The sequence below is a fragment of the Equus asinus genome, chromosome 20 (assembly GCF_041296235.1).
Source record: "Equus asinus isolate D_3611 breed Donkey chromosome 20, EquAss-T2T_v2, whole genome shotgun sequence".
In the NCBI taxonomy this organism is placed as follows: Eukaryota; Metazoa; Chordata; class Mammalia; order Perissodactyla; family Equidae; genus Equus; species Equus asinus.
The window spans coordinates 52,486,737-52,505,313 of record NC_091809.1 but is presented as its reverse complement, the minus strand read 5'-3'; the positions used below and the strand labels follow the sequence as shown (position 1 = coordinate 52,505,313).

Here is an 18,577-nt window from a genome sequence, read left to right as displayed (position 1 = left end):
TTTAATATAGAGCTCTTGGTTGGAAGAGTAAGCAAGAATGAATTGGGATGACCACCAGGGCACCCCCTCTTTGAAAAATGGTACAAGTCACAAGGGCTGTGGGATCAGTGTGATTATGTTTTTCCTCTTTCTTCTCATTTGCTTGAAGGGGTAGAAGAAAAAGGTGCTGGAAACTGAGACAAATTTTGTCTTTTTTGTTTTCTTTTAGAAAGCTAGAGACCATAAAATGTGAATTCTATCAGTAAGAGAAGCATAGACAGAAAGTTCTCAAATTTACTATGTATTGGAACACTCTAGAAACTCATTTAAGCTACAGATCTTCTTCCAGAGGAGCAGTTCTCAAACTGTTTGGTGTCAGAACCCCTTTACTCTCTTATAAATTATTGAGGACCACAAAAATCTTTTTCATATGACTTATATCCACATATATTTATTATATTGGAAATTAAAATGAGGAATTTTTAAGATATTTATTATTCATTTAAAATAACTATAATAAACCATTACATATTGACATAAATAACTTTTTAAATAAAAAATGACTATGTTTTCCAAATCCTCGAAAAGTTTATTGAGAAGGGTGGCACTGTTTCACAATTTTGCAAATCTTCTGAATGTCTGGCTTCTTTAAACACAACTGAATTCTCAAATCTGCTTCTCCATTCAACTGTTACAATATCGCACATCATGTAACCTCTAGAAAACTCCTCTGTACATTCATGAGAGAATGAGCGAGTAAAAGGCCAATAACTTAATAGTTTTATTGTGAAATTAGTTTGGACTTTGTAGATCTCCTGAACCAGTCTCCGGGACCTCTGGGAATCTGCAGAACCCGCTTAGAGAACCGCTGTCCTCTATTCCATTTGTCTGAAGTGAGTAGGGGTACGGGCTCCAGTCAGGTTGGAGGGTCACTAGATGACACCTATTTGAAGTCGTGGAATACCAAATATAACACAAATCCAGAACAACTAGGAAGATGTCCATAAACTAACAGGACTGGGAGACAGAGCCAGACTCAGGTTAAGCACAAAGGTAGGTGGGCAGATGAATGAGAGAAATGTCAGACAGTACCTAAAATCTGGTTTCTTTACATTTTGCTCTAGAGAAGTTCACAATGCTGACTATGTATCAAAAAAGACCTTTTTAAAAAAATCAGAAAGTTTGTTTTAAAATATAGTTATCTGGCTCCTACTTCAAAAGATTCTGAATTAGAGTTGAATGGAGGCTGAGCAACAGTATTTTTAATGAGCTCCACTGGTGATTCTGATGCACTGCCAAGTTTAGGAAGCTTTGCTATAGATCAGACATTTGTGTTTTACATAATAAAAAGGCTACCCAATTGCATTAAAGTGACATTCATTTTTATTTTTATTCCTAAATAACAATAACTCACTGGAATTCTCTCTATATCTGAAAGATGCCTAACTTTTAAAAATCACGTACCCATAATCTAAGTATCACAGGCTTAGTAGCTGTATTTCCAGCTGGGAAGTATGGGCTTTTTCATACATACTATTTTTTAAAACCTAACTCTAAGTTAAAGGGATAGAAAATGCCACTGCTATTCATAAAACAAATAATAGATTCCTTGTTTCCATAACAAAGTTTTAAGAGCGCTTGCTCCTAATGGAAACTCATTGTTATTGAATAAAAATCTTCTTGGGGAGGAAAAAAGTATCTTCATATATAATCTACATTGGGGATGCAAATTGTAAAGAAACAGACACCAGAGGATTTGCATTTAATCAAATCTAAAGCAAGTCATTTTAGAAGCATCACTACCGTGTACAGAAGTCTTTCCCATCAGGATCAGACTGAACTTTCCAGGAGACCAGGACTCCTTATCAGGGAAAATACGCCATTCACCAGAAATCCTGTATTGGCATTAAGAAGGAAATTCACCAGAACGATCCAGAATGGAAAGTGGTGAGTCAATGTTGATTATTAAAATTTAAAAAAAATTTTTAATAAGCCTAATGTTTATTTTTGATATCACAAACTTATGAAGCTAAGGACAAGAAGAAATATTCCTAACTCTGGCTATGTAAAAACATAGACCAGAGATCAACAATTTAGAATTCTTGGTAATATTTTCATAATTCTAATCACAATTATAATTCTTAGACTTACATTTGCTGCACAGAGTTTAGGTATGTATTTATTCTGAAAGATCAACTTTGTTGAACGTTATTTTTATAAAATGAGGACTTGGGTATTGAAGCATTCTTTTCCAATATAGTGAATTTTGTGTCAAACGTAACAGCTTTCAGTAAGCCGTCAATTACCGTAAGGAAAGTGCAGGAGAAGAATCCACATTTATCTAGAACTTGAAATACCTTTTATTCATGCATCTCGCTTTAGGCTCTTAGGCTAAGGATGAAGGACTTTCCACGGATTTGTGATAAGGAAGAACCTGAGCTGTCGTTTAACGAATTCAAACCATACGTGGATCTTTCCCAGTTTGTTCACTCTGAGGATACAAATGTCAGAGTCAACAGAGAGTAAAACCCATCTGTTTAGGTAGAAATTGAGATGAAAATGTTAGCATTTTAAATGTTAATAAATAATGACGGAAGAAATATTTCAAAAATACCTTACAAAGGTATCTTGAAAGAAAAATTAATATTTTTTAAAATACCACGATTCTTCAAAGTCAGATGTCAAAAGGTAAGAGGATAGCAAGAGCCATAAGACGATCTCGATCTATGTTCTGCAGCGTGGAATTGGTTATTGACAGAAGTGCTAAGTCTTTGGATCCAGCTATGAGGCTTGAAAGATAGGAAACAGGGTGGCCATTGGGAGGGGTGTCTGGATGCCTATGGTGTAGGCAAACCAAATGTCTACAAAATCCTAACCTGTTAACTAATTTGGCCTCATTTCTTTAAAAGCTTCAGTCTTTATTTCCAGTTTAAGATTTCATAAGTAGGATATACTATTTTCTGCTTAATAATATTTGAACTTGCCTTTCTTATACTCTGCTGGAGGTTACCCATAATAAAACTAATATGAGGTCATGTCCCCAGATCAGAAGTGGAACCACAAACGCTGAGCCTCTAGTGGGTGTAGAGCTAGAACTATTTATTCTAGGTGGGTATCGCCTTCCCTCAATGGGGGCGCTCTGATCCTCAGCAAGGAAGGCTGAGCTGGGTTCGTGGGGTGAGGAGAGGGGTCCCCACAGTGCCAGGGCCAGAATCTGAGCCAGACCGTGGGCCAGCACACTGTATTGCCATGGGACTGCCTGGGACCTCTTTGCTGGAACTTCCCTCACAGGCAGAGAAATGGAACAAACATGGATCCTATCCGCCAATAATCCACCATTCAGGATTTTTATTCTGCTCTGTCTTGAGTGAGAGCGTGCCTATATTCCATACCTTGGGGGACTACAATTCAGAGAGGCATCATCTGTTATCTTAACTTTGCCATTGTCTAATGATATAACTCAAAGTGTGAATTGTTCTTTTCTGAAGTTACGGCATGGTTTTCGTTTTATTCTTTTTTTGTTTTGAACTATCTCTTTCTTCCCTTACCTTATGCAACAAGCATCTGCTTAAAGAATTTAAAAGCAAGAAATGTATTCCAGAGAACATCATCAAAAATAGGAAAAGAAGAGGTGCTCAAACCACAAACGTATTTGATATTCAGTAACTGAGAACAGTTTAGAAATCACTTACATTTTAAATACTCAATCCAGAATGTATGAGCTTGATTTGATAGAGAAAATGTTTAATTTTCAAAAATGCTATTAAAGCAACACCACCATTAAATCTACTATGGGCCAAATTCTTCATCAAAGTAAACAGCAATGAGATGACTTAGACAATTTGCTGCATTTACATAATCACAATACTAAAGTAAAGAATTTTTTTTCCGAATTCTAAGGATAAATTGATTCCTAGTAATAAATTTGCTTGTGCTTTCTCTCCGGAAACACACGTCTCTGTTTTCTCAACAACTGATCTGAATGCAAGTTTGTATCTAGAATATTTGAATAAAAACTCTTAAGCGTCCCCTGGTTTATGCAGGTGTGGAGTCTTTAAATAGACACAATGCACATGAAAAAAATGTTTGGAGTAGGAATACTGGGAACATTTTAAACTCTCAATGTCTCTCCTCCCCAAAAAAGAGAGACAGGGTCGATTAAGGAACTTTCAGAATTCTCAAAAATATGAAGAATACTCCAGGTGATAGTTTAAAGAATTTGTACTAGGTTCCATTGCTTAGTTTTATTTTATTTTAATTCACCTCATGTGTTGTATAAAGTGTCGGTATTTGCTTTTTTGTAGCACTGTTTCAGAGCATGGTTTAGCCCCACTGCTCCTATTTCTTTCCACCAGGCTCTCACGGAGCCCTCGAGAAAGGGTTTCATGCCCACCTCTTGTGAAATTGCTCTCTCCCGTGTTCCAAGGATCTGCACCTTTCCAAACCCTGTGGTTTCTGAGCCTTCATTTTCCTCAACTTCTTTATGGCATTTTATTTACTCTACAAGTATTTATTGACCACCTACCAGGTGCCAAATACTTGACACTCCTGGTTATTCCTCTTTCTCTACACTCCCTCTTCTTTCACTTCCCTGAGGCTACCACTCTGTTACATTGCTGACCTCTCCTCCCCCACCCAGTCTTTCCCTGACCCCTGCCTTCCCCCGTGCATCGCATCGGAACTGGAGCCATTTACCAAGGCTCACAGCTTGGATTTCTACTCTTCTCTTGCTACAAAGTCTTCCTTGGAGAACTTTGTTTTCATAGAATTAACTACCATAGTTTTAAAGTTGTATCTTAGATGTACAGTTCTAACCCTGGTCAACGTTCTCGTGCCTTCTCTAGGATATTTGGATTTGGTTAAGCCACCACAACCTCAAAGTAAATGTATTCAAAACTGAACTCTTCTTTCCTCATCAAAACCAACTCTTTTCCCTGCTTTCTTGATTTCTTAATCATAGTAGTCTTTTTTTAGTGTGTGTGTGAGTGTGTGTGCACACATGCATGTATTCTCTTTGGAAAGGTCCCTTCAATCTGTCCTTTCCTTGTCATTTCCACTGTTTCTGGTTGGCCGCTATTTCACTATCTTCCATCCTCCTTGCTTTCTCACCCTCAACCCATCCTAGGATCTACCTTCGGTTAGTCTTCCAAAAAGTTATCCCAAATCTTCCCCAAAATACGACAAAGTCTTAGTACTCTTCTGTTCAAAGAGTTCAGTGGTTTCTATCTCCTGCAATATAAAAAATAAATTTTTAGAGCCTAGTTTTCAAGACCTTTAATACTTCAATTATTCTCAACCAAAAAAAAAAGATGCTGTCAACAAATATATCATAAAAGCCTACTACGTGTCAGGCACTGTTCTAGGCATTGGCACTTGAGATCTTTCAACGAGAAAAACAAGCAAAGACCCCACCCTCATGGAGCTTACATTCTAGTAAGGACCAGACAGACAATAAAAAATAAACTTAATAATTAAGGAAATTATATAGGACATTGTAAAGGGACAAGTGTTACATCGAAAGAAAAAGTAGAGTAGGTTAAGGGGGGTTAGGAATGTTTTACAGAGAAGGTGCAACTTTAAATATGTTCTCACTGAGAAGATGACATTTGATCTAAAACTTGAAGGAGACAAGGGCATTTAGCCACGTGGATAACTGGGGGAAGAATATTCCAGATAGACTGGACAACCAATGCAAAGGTCCTAAGACAGAGTGGTGTGTTTGGTACATTTCAGAAACTGGCTGAAGTACAGTGAGCAGAGAGGGTGTTAGGAGATGAGATCAGAAGTACCACCGAACAAGGTTATGTAGGGCATTGCGAGGACTTTGGCTTTTACTTTGAGTGAAATGGGGAGCCACTGTATGGTTTTGAGAAGAGGAGTAGTGCAATTGGATTTTCTTTTTTTAAAGAATCGCTTTGACTGCCATGTTAAGATAGACTGGGGACAGGGGTGAAGAGTGGGAGCAAGGAGACCAGCTGGAAGTCTACTGTAGTAACGTACATGAAAGATGACAGTAGAGTGTACCTTGATATTAGCAGAGGAGGTGGAGAAAAGTCAGCAGATTCTGGATCTATTTTGTAAGTAGCACTGTCAGGAATTCCTATAGGATGGGTTGTGAAGCATGAGAGACAGAGAGGAATTAAGGATGACTCTATAGCTCCAGGACTCAGCTACTAGAAGGATGAAGCTGCCATCAACCAAGATAGGAAGGTTTTAGATAAAGCAAACATGGAAGGGAAGAATGGAGTTTAGATTTGGACATGTGAAGTTTGAAATGTCTGCTAAACATCCAAGTGAAGATGGACATGCAAGTCTAAGGTCCACGACAGATCTGGGCTAGGGGCATGTATTTGAACTTCATCTAGATATTGATGGCACTTAAATCCATTAACTCCAATTACCCTAGTTCCTTACCCTTTTTACACATGCCTTGCTCCTTCCTGCCTCTGCTTTTGCTCATGCCATGCCTGATGTCTACAAGGCCTTTTTCCCTCCTCCTAACCTATCCACATCCTTCCAAGTCCAACCTAAGTCCCAGTCCTTCCCACAGAACTTCCACCAACAAACCAAAGTGTGCTCTTCCCCTCCCCTGCTCTTTCACATGTGAATGTCTTATTTCTCTCACTACAACAGAATCTCTCTGAGGACATCTGTTGTATGTTCTAAACTTATTTTGCATCCCCTGTGGCACGTAGCCCCATACTTTGCACTAAGTGGATGCCAACTGGTACATAAGGCTGATTGTTTTGTTTGACAAAACTTCAGAAGTTTTGATCTGGTTATTTGCCATCTCATGAACTTTATCCCTCTATTAGTCATCTTGTGGTTATTTGTTAAATTTATTTAGAATAGATGTATTTCCTCTAGGCTTTTTGGCATACACATAAAGCATAAATTGGTAATTCAGATTGAAATCATCAATTAAAAAGCCCTTCGGAAAAAATTGAAGCCAAGACTGTATGCAAACACACAAAGGATCCAGCCCGGACCTCTTCAACTTCCACCCCCTCCTCCTTCTCAGACCTAAGCCCACACCCACCATCAATCAGCCAGATGTTCCCCTTTTTGCTCAGCTAGTAATGCCTAGGTTAGAGTTGGCTCACACCTCCATGGGAAACTTATAAAGTCCTTACTCTTACGTATATCTGTGGTTCTCAAACTTCAGAGAACATCAGAATCACCTGGAGGGCTTGTTAAAACACGATGGCTGGGCCCCATTCCTAAAGTTTCTGATTTGGTATATCTGGAGTAGGGCCTTAGAATCTGCATTTCTAACAAGTTCCTAGCTGATGCCATTGCTGCTGGCCCAGGATCACACTTTGAGGGTCGCTGGTGTATATTCTCACTTTGACTCATCTGTCTGGCTTTGACCCCTGCCTTGTTTTGGCCTTTAGAACTTGAGTCACTATTCCTACTCCAGGCTGCCCTTTGAGCACTAGAGCTGTCTTAGTTACCAACCCTACCTCCCTACTGCCACTCCTGCCCCACCTGTCTTTATTCCAGTCTCAGAGGCTGAAAGCCAACTTGTGTCCCTGACCCCACTTCCTTGCATCCTCTTCAAGACCTCCTTCCATCATTTTCTCCTTCTATCCTAAATCTTTTGTCTCTCCCTCTGTCCTGTTCAAATATCCTCAAACCTCTCCTACCCATAAATACATAAATAGACATAAAAATATAAGCAAACTTCTCCTTGACCCTGTAGTTCTCTTCAGTTAGGATCTAATCTCTTGCTTCCGTTTCTCATTCAAACTTCAAGAATGAGCAGTCTTGAAGTCTCCCTGTCTCTACCTCCTCTCTTGACATTATTATCTGGCTACTGGTTGCCCCACACTTCTCAAATTGCCATTGCTAAGGTCAACGCTAACCACTGAATGGAAAGCAAAGGATGCTTTGCTCTCCTTATTTTCCTGGACCCTTCTGCTACGTCTCATACTTTTTCCTTCTTTCTTGAAGTCTCTTCTCCTAAATTCTGTGATGTCTTATTCCTCTGGTTTTTCCTGGTTCTTCTCCAACAATTTCTTCTTCATCGGTTTCTCTCCTCCTCCTCTGACATCCCTTCAAATGTCAATGATCTCCAGGACTCCATCTGTAACCATTTAGTCCAGAGCTTCCCAACCAGTGTGTCAGGAATCAGGATTATAAGAGTTCCAAGACATTGATCCTCTCAGCCCTTGGGAGTAGCCTGGCCTGTTTAGCCCAGTGTTCCAGACACATATTGTTTCTATATGTGCCGTCATTTGACTCTACCTTTCAAATACTCCCCAAGAGATGTTGTCCTCTTCCTGGTTTCATTACTATCAACATCATGATGGCTTTGAAACTTACATATCCAGACCAATCCCATGGTGGAAACTTGAGCATCACCCTTGAATCTTCCCACTCCTTTCTCTCCCACATGTAAATAATGTTCAGACCTGTGTGCTCCTTGCCCTCCTATCTACCATGACTGAGACCCCATTACCTCTTGCCTGAATTATTCTAGAATCCTCCTGACCGATCTCCCTGTGGCTTTGCGATTCTTAAATCCACCCTCGACACAGCTGCCAGAAAAGTCTGTCTAAAATGCAAATCTAACCACACTACTCCTATGCTTAAAAGCCTCCAGTGGCTCACAGCCGACAGGATGAAGTCCAAACGCCTTCGCCCACAAGAAACTTCATGACTGAGCCCTACTCATTTCGTTTGCCCAGGCTCACTTCCTGCCACTTCCTCCCTCACATACCGATTTCTGTTCTTGCCTCCAGGCCTTTGCCCATGCTGTGCTCCATAGCTGGAATCTTCTTGCCCATTTTGCCATCACCACACACCCCTTACCTCACCTCGGGTGTGACCTTACCTTCCCTAACTGCCTCCCCACCACCACAAGGAATTGACACACTCTGTGTTTTTCTGAATATCCTAGGCATATTTCTGTTGTCGCACTTAGCACATTGCATTATGATTATGCTTTAAGCATTTCTCTCCTCCCACTAGATAGCATGTCCTTTTGTATTGTGTTCTGACACAATGCCGGACACATAAAAAGTACTCACTAAATCACCAATGAATAACTGTAACCCCAGGCTTTTCTAAAAAATAAGACATCACACGCAATTCTAGGAGCAATGCTTAGATTCCTTTGGAACAAACATAAGGTCATTAAGCTTTAAATTTGAGGCTGATTTGAGAAGAGTACTTCAAGCTTCTTTAATTAAAAGCTATATAGACCAAAATTAGATTCTGTCGAAATTAGACCCAAAGAACCATTCAAACAACTATGTTTTGCTAAAGTCAGGTTGCATGTGGCTTTATTTGAATTAAATAATAAATTGTCTTGGAACTCAGATTTTTTGTTCTCCTTCTTTTTGTACCAACATTTTGTATAAAACTTGTTACTAGTTTTCAAAGTATTTGCACATGCGTATCTTATAAAACTCTGAAGTCAGCTATGGAGAGATTATTATACCCATTTTTAGGATGAAGAAGATAGGGCTGAGAGATTGTGATTTTCCCAAGTCAATGACAAATATGTGCTAACGTGGTCATGTGACACTGACTCCAAAGCCAGCTGCCTCTATTTTCTAATGCGCTTCTCTGTCTCTGGTTTTGGTTTTGGTTTCTTCCTTTCTGCCTCCCTTTTATTCTTTTCGTAATGATATTTGACTCATAAATCAAATATATCCTAGACTATCTACATGTTCGACTAGATTAGAGAATATTTTTGGTTATATGCCAAATGCACATACACACACACACACACACACACACACACACATATATGGTGGTATTTCTGCCATACATACTGATGCTGAATTCTGTTCCAGCTAAAATTGCCGGTAAGCCTGCAACGCTTCAATTAAAATGAATTGAAACCATCCAACCTACTGCAGATCAATGATTTCTGAGTTAGAAAATATCTTATAATTCCTCCAGTTCACCTACTAATTCAGTGCTTAAATGCTTTCTATAATAGTCCAAAGAAAATGTTCTCCTGTCATTGCTTGACCATCCTCAGTGACAAGGAACTCACTATCCTTAGAAGCAGTGTTGTCAATTTAAGAATCTTGGAGAAACATTATTCTTTATAGTCTGTTATCTCTCTGTAATTTCCTCATGGTGAAAATAACAAATTTTTCTGCTTGTTAGCTCTAAAATCTGACCTAAGTCTGGATCCCAGCACTATTGCTAATTAGCAGCCTTGAGTCCTTGACAAATAACTTAGCCATGGACCTCAGTTTCTACATCTGTAAAATGGATCAAATGAAATAATACATGTAAATTGCCACGCACTATAATATGTTCAGTAAGTGCATTCAGTAAGTGCTCAATAAATATTTGTTGAATGAATGAATTTTTCTTTTATCCTTGGCATAGTTTTGAAGAAGAACTCCTCATGTTGAATCACTGTATTTTCAAAAATAAAAAATACTTAATTTAGTGCAGTAAACCAGTGACTTTCTCCTTAGGAACATAATCTTCTTGAAAGAGTCCTGTTGACCTGCTCACCCACATTGGGCAGAAATATGATGTGGCAGGCATAGTCACTCTGTAACCTGAATCATGCAAATCTAAGTGTCGCATCATGTAGTATGAAGCACTGTTTCAAGTTGCATCCGAACCCTGATCTTGTGATTAAAGAATAAATTGTAAATCTTCCTGGAACAAATCTTGATAAATAAGAGTAGCAAAAAGAGGACATTTTGAAGAGCTCTTGTGTAGAGGATGGAACAGTGCTTCTTTCACTTAAGCAGAGATCGGATGAGTTTCTATCAGAAACCAAGAGACAAGACTAAATGACCTCTATTGAAACCACTTCAAATTCAAGTGTATCATTCTAAGAAGAAAATAGCATCAAAATTATCAGCTCTTGAATATGCCCCTTGCAGGGTTAACCTAATTACTCCATCTGCATTTGATGGTTACTATTTCATTTGCTTAAGTCCCAGGAGACTACAGCAAACGCGTGTATCAAGGCGTGAGAGTGAAGCACACAGTCAAAGATCTACTGGCAGAAAAACGGTCCAGGCAGACAAGTAACGCAAGATTTAATGTAAGTCTCAATTTAATACATTCTGAAGTCTTTGGGGGCTTAAGTCCTCTGTTAAGATCAGTTATCTCCCTTCTCCCTCTATCTATACATCAATGTCTGGCCTCTGGAGTCTGATATTCTTGATAGCAAAGCCCTCCTTTAGCTGGCACATGCTATATAATAACCATTATTAACATTATAAGCTATGAGCAAGGATTCCAAGAGCTCTATGAACTTATTGGCTGGCTCCTTCAGCTAGTGGCAATGTAAAGATGATGTCTTGACTTTCTCATTTCCCCCAGTGGTGAATTGACAAAGGCTCAGTTGATGGGAATAATGCTGACCTTCATTCACATATTATTCTAAACCTGATAGCAACAACTTAGAAAAATCCTCTCTGAAACACACAAAACCATATTTTAAATTCCTAGTAGAGGATGTCTTTAAGTCTAAAACCTCTATCTGCCATCATGTCTTCACAAATAGCTCCACTCTGTGTCTAAAATGTTTAAGTAGTTGCATCCAGATCTCAAAAAAAATGATTTTAGAATATCACCTACATTGTACCACCTCTAATTGTCTCACCTGGAAATGAGCCCTGTGAGTGTCTTGATGCTGATGCATCCAGAATTTTGCTCTGTCTGTAATTCTATTACATTACCTAAATCCATATATAAAGGTATTATAAAAAAAATGATTTTAGAAGGGAAATAGCAGTTGGCTATCAAGATGGGTAAATAATCACTTATTCTATGAGGTGAACTATAACAACATGAATGTCAGGCATCTGTCAGGCATTGCTGGGTGCAGGACATGAGAGCAGATGACACAGAATGAATGAGGCAACCATGTACAACACCTAGATAGGGACGTCTGCTCAGAATGTCGGCATCATGTTCAACATTGCTCCAAAATCAAACTTCTGGGACATGTTTCAAGTGACTCAACTCCAGATTCGATTTCCTGCCATCCAAGAACACCTTTTATTGCACATTTTCTTTCTTCCTTTCTTTTAAATCATGCCAATCTGGTCTCTTGGTAGAGAGAGGAAGAGAGACAGAGAGAATACGGAGTCTACTCTAAATGAACCGCAGCTTCATGGAAGTAATCTGGATTTCTGGGCCACAACTATAGCTAGAATTGTGAAACTTGATGAAAGTTTCAGGCAAACTGTCAATTGGGAAAACAAGAGTCACAATGAGGATAATGTCATAGTCAAAGAGCAGAACTGTATCCGCCCTATGTGAGTGAGGATATCACACACTCCTTGGCATCATCACCAATATGCATATTCAAATGATAAGGCACTATACCAGACAGTTACACAAAAAGACAGGTTACATAAAAAGACAAGGAGGCAATTATCCAAATGGTGTTTGTAAACATATTTTTCTTTTGAAAATTATGTAACATGACGTCTTGCTCAAGATCTGTGACTATCAAATAGTGTGCTTTCTCTATTTTTGATGTTTTTACTTTTTAAAAGCTATAACAATGTAAACATAACTAATAATAAGCCAGATTATTTGATTTAATTTTAACATGCAGATTCTTGGTCCCAGTCCCTTGTCTACTGACATAGAGGTACGGGGCTGGGGCCAGGGAATGGTCATTTGAAACAAGCTCCTCGGGTGATTCCTTTGCACATGATAGTTGGAGAACTTTACCACAGAGCGAAGGGCAAGTGTCAGAGCATCCACACCACAGCCAAGGGTCTCGTCTCCACCCAGATGAGATCTTGTTGAGCAACTGCTGTCGGCCCAGTGACACTGAAAGTGTTCTAGTCCAAGTGGGTACAAGAAACTTGCAATACACAGTCTGTGCCATTAAACACTAAATGACCTGGTGGAAAGGAAGAATACTTATACCTTTAATAAATACAAAACCGTAAACCAACCACCATGCTGAACGCTAAAGACAAAAGGCCAGGCAGCATGGCCATGTGACATGAAGACTGTAATACTCCCCTCATAAGCACAGTTTAAAGCGCATTTCCTTGTGTGTTGTTTCATTGATAAACACACTAATCCTGTGAGAGTGATATTTGCATGGCTCCCCATTTTACAGACGAAAAAGTTGAGAACAAAAGAAGAGAAGTAATTGTTTCCAAGCTGCACAGTTAGCAAGTGGGAGGTCTTCTGACTCTTAATTCCATATTCCTTTTAAAGGGAAAGAGCAGTGTGGACTGGAGTAGAATAATCTCTGACTTGTGCTCTCTTTGTCCATTTGGGCTGCTATAAAAAAATTCCACAGACTGGGTAGCTCAAGAATTTTTCACAGTTCTGGGGGCAAGAAGTCCAAGATCAGGGCGCCAGCATAGTCCAGTTTTGCTGAAATTCCTCTTCCAAGGAGCGGACTTTTTGTTGTATCTTCACATGGTGGAAGGGCCTAGGGAGCTCTCTGGGGTCTCTTTTCTAAAGGTACTAATCCCATTCACGAGGTGTCCACTCTCATGACCTGATCACCTCCCAAAGGCCCCATCTCCTAATACAATCACACTGGCCATTAGAATTTTGACACATGAATTTTGGGAGGACACACACATTCACGCCGTAGCACATGCAAACAAAGAAAATCAAAATATAAGATAATATATCAGGTAGAAAGGACTTCTAGGACTGGAAAGGCACAAACCAGCTCTAACTGTGGTAGTTTTTCTCAGGCATCAAGTACGTGGGCAGTATGAACTCAACCTTAGCTTTGTGTTCACATATATTACCCAACATCTCATTGCTAATATCGTACTCTCATCCTTATTTCAATGACCTTTTAAATTTGGTTAATTAAATGCATGTAGTCCCAAAATGTAGTTATTCAGACTTTGGGGATCCCCATGAATTGAGTTTGCTGTCCACTTGCTCATGTTTCATCTTCTTAGCCACTACTCTAGAATATTTGTATGTCCCAAGAAGGATATCATATTAATTAACTATCCACTCTCAAGGACATATTTCTGGCCCTGTTGCAAATGCAACTCAATGAGCGGAAATCATGGAGCACTATGGAGAACCACATTACTGGCAGGCAACTGTGGGGCTCTACTTGCATGGGTGGAAACTACCTCCTCTTTTTTATACCAATGAACTGGTGACAGTAAGTTTAATATCTTTTATTAAGTTCAGATAGGGAATCCATCCTTGGATGTGTTTAAAATTTGCTGCAGATGACACGGACAATAATCAGTCACGGGCTAACTTGAGGATATGGAAGCCCCTACCATGTGGTTTTACCATACACGTTGTGCTGGGCCAAAAAAATGGACCCCCCAAAGATCCCACATCAAATCTCTGGAACTTGTGAATGTTGCCTTGTATGGCAAAATATGTGATTAACTTAAGGATCTTGAAAGGAGGCACTTACCTTGTTAAGTGAGCCCTGAAAGCAATGACATGTATCCTCATAAGAGGGAGTTTTGAGAGAGACACACACACTAAGACACACAAAAGAGGAAGAGGCAATGCGACTACAGAGGCAGAGATTGGAGTCATGCAGCCACAAGTCAAGGGATGCAGGCAGCTGGAAGAAGCAAAGAATAGATTCCTCTCTAGGGTCCCACAGGAAACACAGCCCTGCCAACACCTTGATTTGGCCTACTGGCCTCCAGAATTGTGCAAGAATAAATTTTGGTCTTTCTAAACCAGACCATGGTAATTTGTTACCGCAGCCCCAAGAAACTAATATGCATATATTATGAAAACCATGTCCCTCTGGGTAAGGATCCTTTAGGAAGCGTCCATCTGATGCCCAAATTGCTGCTCTTCTCTTTGTGACTACACATTGATAAGTTTACACAGACTGTGTTGATCCATCTTTACCACAATTTCCCTTAAGAACATCTGTTTCTGATACCATGAAATGTGTTTTACATCTTTGCAGCAAGAACCAAAGACAAAAAAAATCCCTTGCATCAAAAGGGACTTTCACCAATGGCTGGACTTAAAACCACTTCTGTACATTTTAGCCATAATCCGTTGGTTTCACAACTATTGTCATGGATATCTGTTTTTAAATACTGGCTTTTCTGTTTCTTTCTTGAGTTTTTCTGTTATTCTTTATTATACTACTAGATCTCCTACCAGAATATTGAAAATATGAGCTATTCACCAGCATCTAGTACCAAAGACTGTACAATTAGACTTTTCATGTAGGTTTATCTTGTATTTTTTCTATTGCACTGTTTCAATTGAGTTCCATAAAAGCTGATCATTGAAAATTTTTAATAACATCACAAAATTCAGCGAACTCTCAGTTATGTATAGTAAAATAAAGAAGCAGCAGCAGCAGTAAGCCTAACAACCACAATTTTTCCTTTTTGTTCTGAAAGTCAATGAATGATTTACAGGCTATTGAGCTTTCTAACCGAGTTTTTCTGAAGCTATCATAAAGATTCATTTAAAATCATTGAACATGCAACAGCTGGCATGAGAAAAAAAGTTTTTTAACTTGCTGAGTGGGAGTTGGAGATCAGTTTGGAATTAAAATTGTGTAGTGGAATGGGGGAATACAATGCAGTATGAGGGAAATTAAGAACGGGAATCAGGGTCTGACGTTCAATCTATTTTATTGGTTTACGGGCACACTAATAGCTATCCAGCTCTGCTCATTCATCAAAACGCTATAGTGAGGAACAATAAGGAAATAGATACGAAAGTCACTTTAAGTTAATATTCTACATAAACACGAGGAAAAATAAGTGAAGATCTGGTTGTTTTTAGAAGCTCTAAACTGAGGAAAATGTTGAGGAGGTCTATTCCAAGTGGGAAATATATCTGGATTATATCAGCCTCGAATTATACATATTGATACATCCACAAACCAAAATTTAACTATTTTCACTTGGCATGATTCTTTTTATACCAGCCTCAAGTATTTGCTTTTCAAATCATAATGACTTACAATTATTTTCCCTTTATATATTTTCCTAAATCCTTACATTTAAATTAGCTGTTAAAATCTCTACGTCAAGAGCATATAGGATAAGGCTATACTGCCAGCTGGGTGTCTTGGTTAATAATCTTTCCTAATCATTTTCGGAAGGAAAACATTTTAAGCACAGAAAGAAGCATGACAATAGTACACATTGATGAAAAAATGCAGAGGAACAGAAGGTAAATGGGTGCCATATCGTGCATTTATGGCACAGAGTAATTGAAAGTGTTTTGATCTTCGCAAAGAGGTGGGTAAGCTCTAACTGTGGAACATCTGTGCATTGCCTGGCTCCATCCATAATAACTGTCTGTCTTTCTAGCAGGAGTGCTAGCTCCAGGTTTGTTTAGTCCTATCTCCAGCTGCTGTTTTGTAGCACCAATCACATGCACACTTCAGTTACCACCGAGTGTAAACATTGTGATGTCCATATCTGTGATTTGCATTTGGATTTCTTGTGAAGTATTAGAAAAAGAAAATATGCGATTGGGAACGGTATATTAAAGCACCTCAAAATTTCTTTGTTTTCCCTGAAACTTTGGAAAACACACCCGAGACATCTCTTCTACACCAAAAGAGAAATTTTCCTTCTTAGTCTATTTGAATCCCTCCTTCTGGCTATCAGTGGCCTCAGACAATTCCTTTCTCCTTGCTGGGCTTCCGTGTCCTTATCAATAAACGTAGAGAGTTGGGTTACTCCCACTTCAATATTCGATTTTAATACCCAAACTTTTATAAGTTTATCTCACTTCCTTGTCTTTCTTGTCTTTGTTATTCATATTTCAAATGTTTCCATCTCACTGTTGAGGATTTAAAACAGATCTGAATCTCTGAGAACTAGCTCACACCCAAACTGAAGCATCTTTGAGCTGATGTTTCAGATCACTCTGCCATCTTGGAACCTACAGCACTTAGGTTGGCTGAGGCTCATTATCTAAGGTACAGGCAGCATAGCATGGTGAAGAGTTTGGGCGCTGGACCCAGATACATGAACTCAAATTCCAGCTCTGCCATTGGCTAACTGTATGGTGATGGTAAAGTTACTTAATCTTGCTGTCAAGAGAAGAGAATATCCACCTTGCAAGGTTATCATAAGGGTTAGATTTAATATTTGTCAAGGGCTTGGCACATGGTATGTGCTCAATCAATGCTATTGCTAGTAAACACTTTAGTCCATGCGAGAAACCTTAGAATTCAAAGTGACAGGAGAAATTCATTGACCTGGAGAAATATACAGTCCAGTTGTGGGAGAAGGAATTACACAAGAAATAAGTGATTAAAAATAAAAAGACGGCTTTGCTCCAAGGGCCAAACACACGATAGTGACCATCAGTGAACACTATGGAGGTTGAGAAGAGTGTGAGCAAAGCATGGGCTTTGAGGGTAAGAGGTAGACAGGTTCTGGGTGGAAGGTGAGCCTTAAGCTAAGCTTTGAAGGAAGAAGATAATGCAGGTAAGCAGTGAGGAGAGGTCGAGGCCAAGCAGAACACCTGGAGGGGGCAAAGGTCCAGAGGAAGAGGAGACACTGATGTTCAGTGGGTGGACCAACTTGGTCTGCAGGTGGAGAAGTGAAAGAGCAGATTGGGAGGCCCGGCCTAGCACCTGACCCTTCAAAATTCAGTTCTAGTCTTGTCTGCTAAGTTCTCCCAAACACTCCCTTCTGCTCCAGAGCCTCCAGCATATTTATCTGCTAAAATATTTATTACACTGCACTCTAACTACTTGTTTTCTTAAATCTCTACTCCAACTGGGTAATGTCTTACTATTTCTGTTTGTTCCTTTTGGAGCCTGCAGCTCAGTAGTACGATAGAATGAGCTTGTGTCTCAGAGTCAGATGGACTGAAGATCTGACTCTAGCATGTGAAGGGGATCCAACTTCTCTGGGCCTCAGTTTCCTCTTACGTAAATGGAGATAGCGACCATAGAGGTGTCATGAAAATGAAGTTAGACAATGCATATAAAGCACCTGGTACAGCTGGTACATGGCACCTTGTAAGTTCTCATCACATGGCAACTTTTATGGTTTTTAAAGTACCTGGAACATTGTAGCATTTGATCAATGTTCCAGCGAAAGCGTGCCACACAAAGGGAGATACCCTCGAGATTGTGGCAAGCTCTGGACAGCAGCCTTGGGAGTTAGATACTTCTGTCTTTATTACGACAAATTCTAAGATAGTTTAAATAAGTCAACCCATTAGAAAGGCCTCTGGGTGACTTTCGTAGGTTTGAAAAATTGATTCTCTATGAGCAAATGAAACAACAAAGTAGTAGAAGCAACAGTTAGCAAACTTATTTTTATTCTGACTCAGCAATGCCACCCTCCTCCATTCCACAGGACAAGATGGCTAGAGTTGAAACTCCAATTTAGTGCATTTCATTAAGATAAATTCAACTGCTCCCATTCTGCAGTCCTAAATATCCAAAGACTTAACCAGTCTTGGATAACAAACCAAATATTATACTTCCCATCATGGACTATTGTTTTATGAAAACTCCAACTTCAAATGGCAGGAAGAAGGAAATAAGTCAACATTTTGACTGGATTTGTTACCAATTTACTGACCTACCAAGTAATGTTACCTTTTTAGGCCTACATTTCCTCAATTACAAAGGATCATATAAGCTTATGAGTAGTACAGATGGGAGGGGACCAGAACTCAGTGT

At 39.3% G+C, this 18,577-nt stretch overlaps 1 protein-coding gene across 1 annotated transcript in view; it reads left to right on the top strand.

Annotated features, from left to right (window-relative positions):
- Positions 1–1,808: 1,808 nt before the first annotated feature.
- POU2AF2 (POU class 2 homeobox associating factor 2) overlaps positions 1,809–18,577 on the top strand; it is a 36,708-nt gene continuing 19,939 nt past the window's right edge. The window contains exons 1-2 of the mRNA XM_014855711.3: positions 1,809–1,926; positions 10,899–11,008. Of these exons, the coding sequence (XP_014711197.2) occupies positions 1,917–1,926; positions 10,899–11,008 (120 nt within the window). The 5' untranslated portion in view covers positions 1,809–1,916. The remainder of the gene's footprint in view (positions 1,927–10,898; positions 11,009–18,577) is intronic.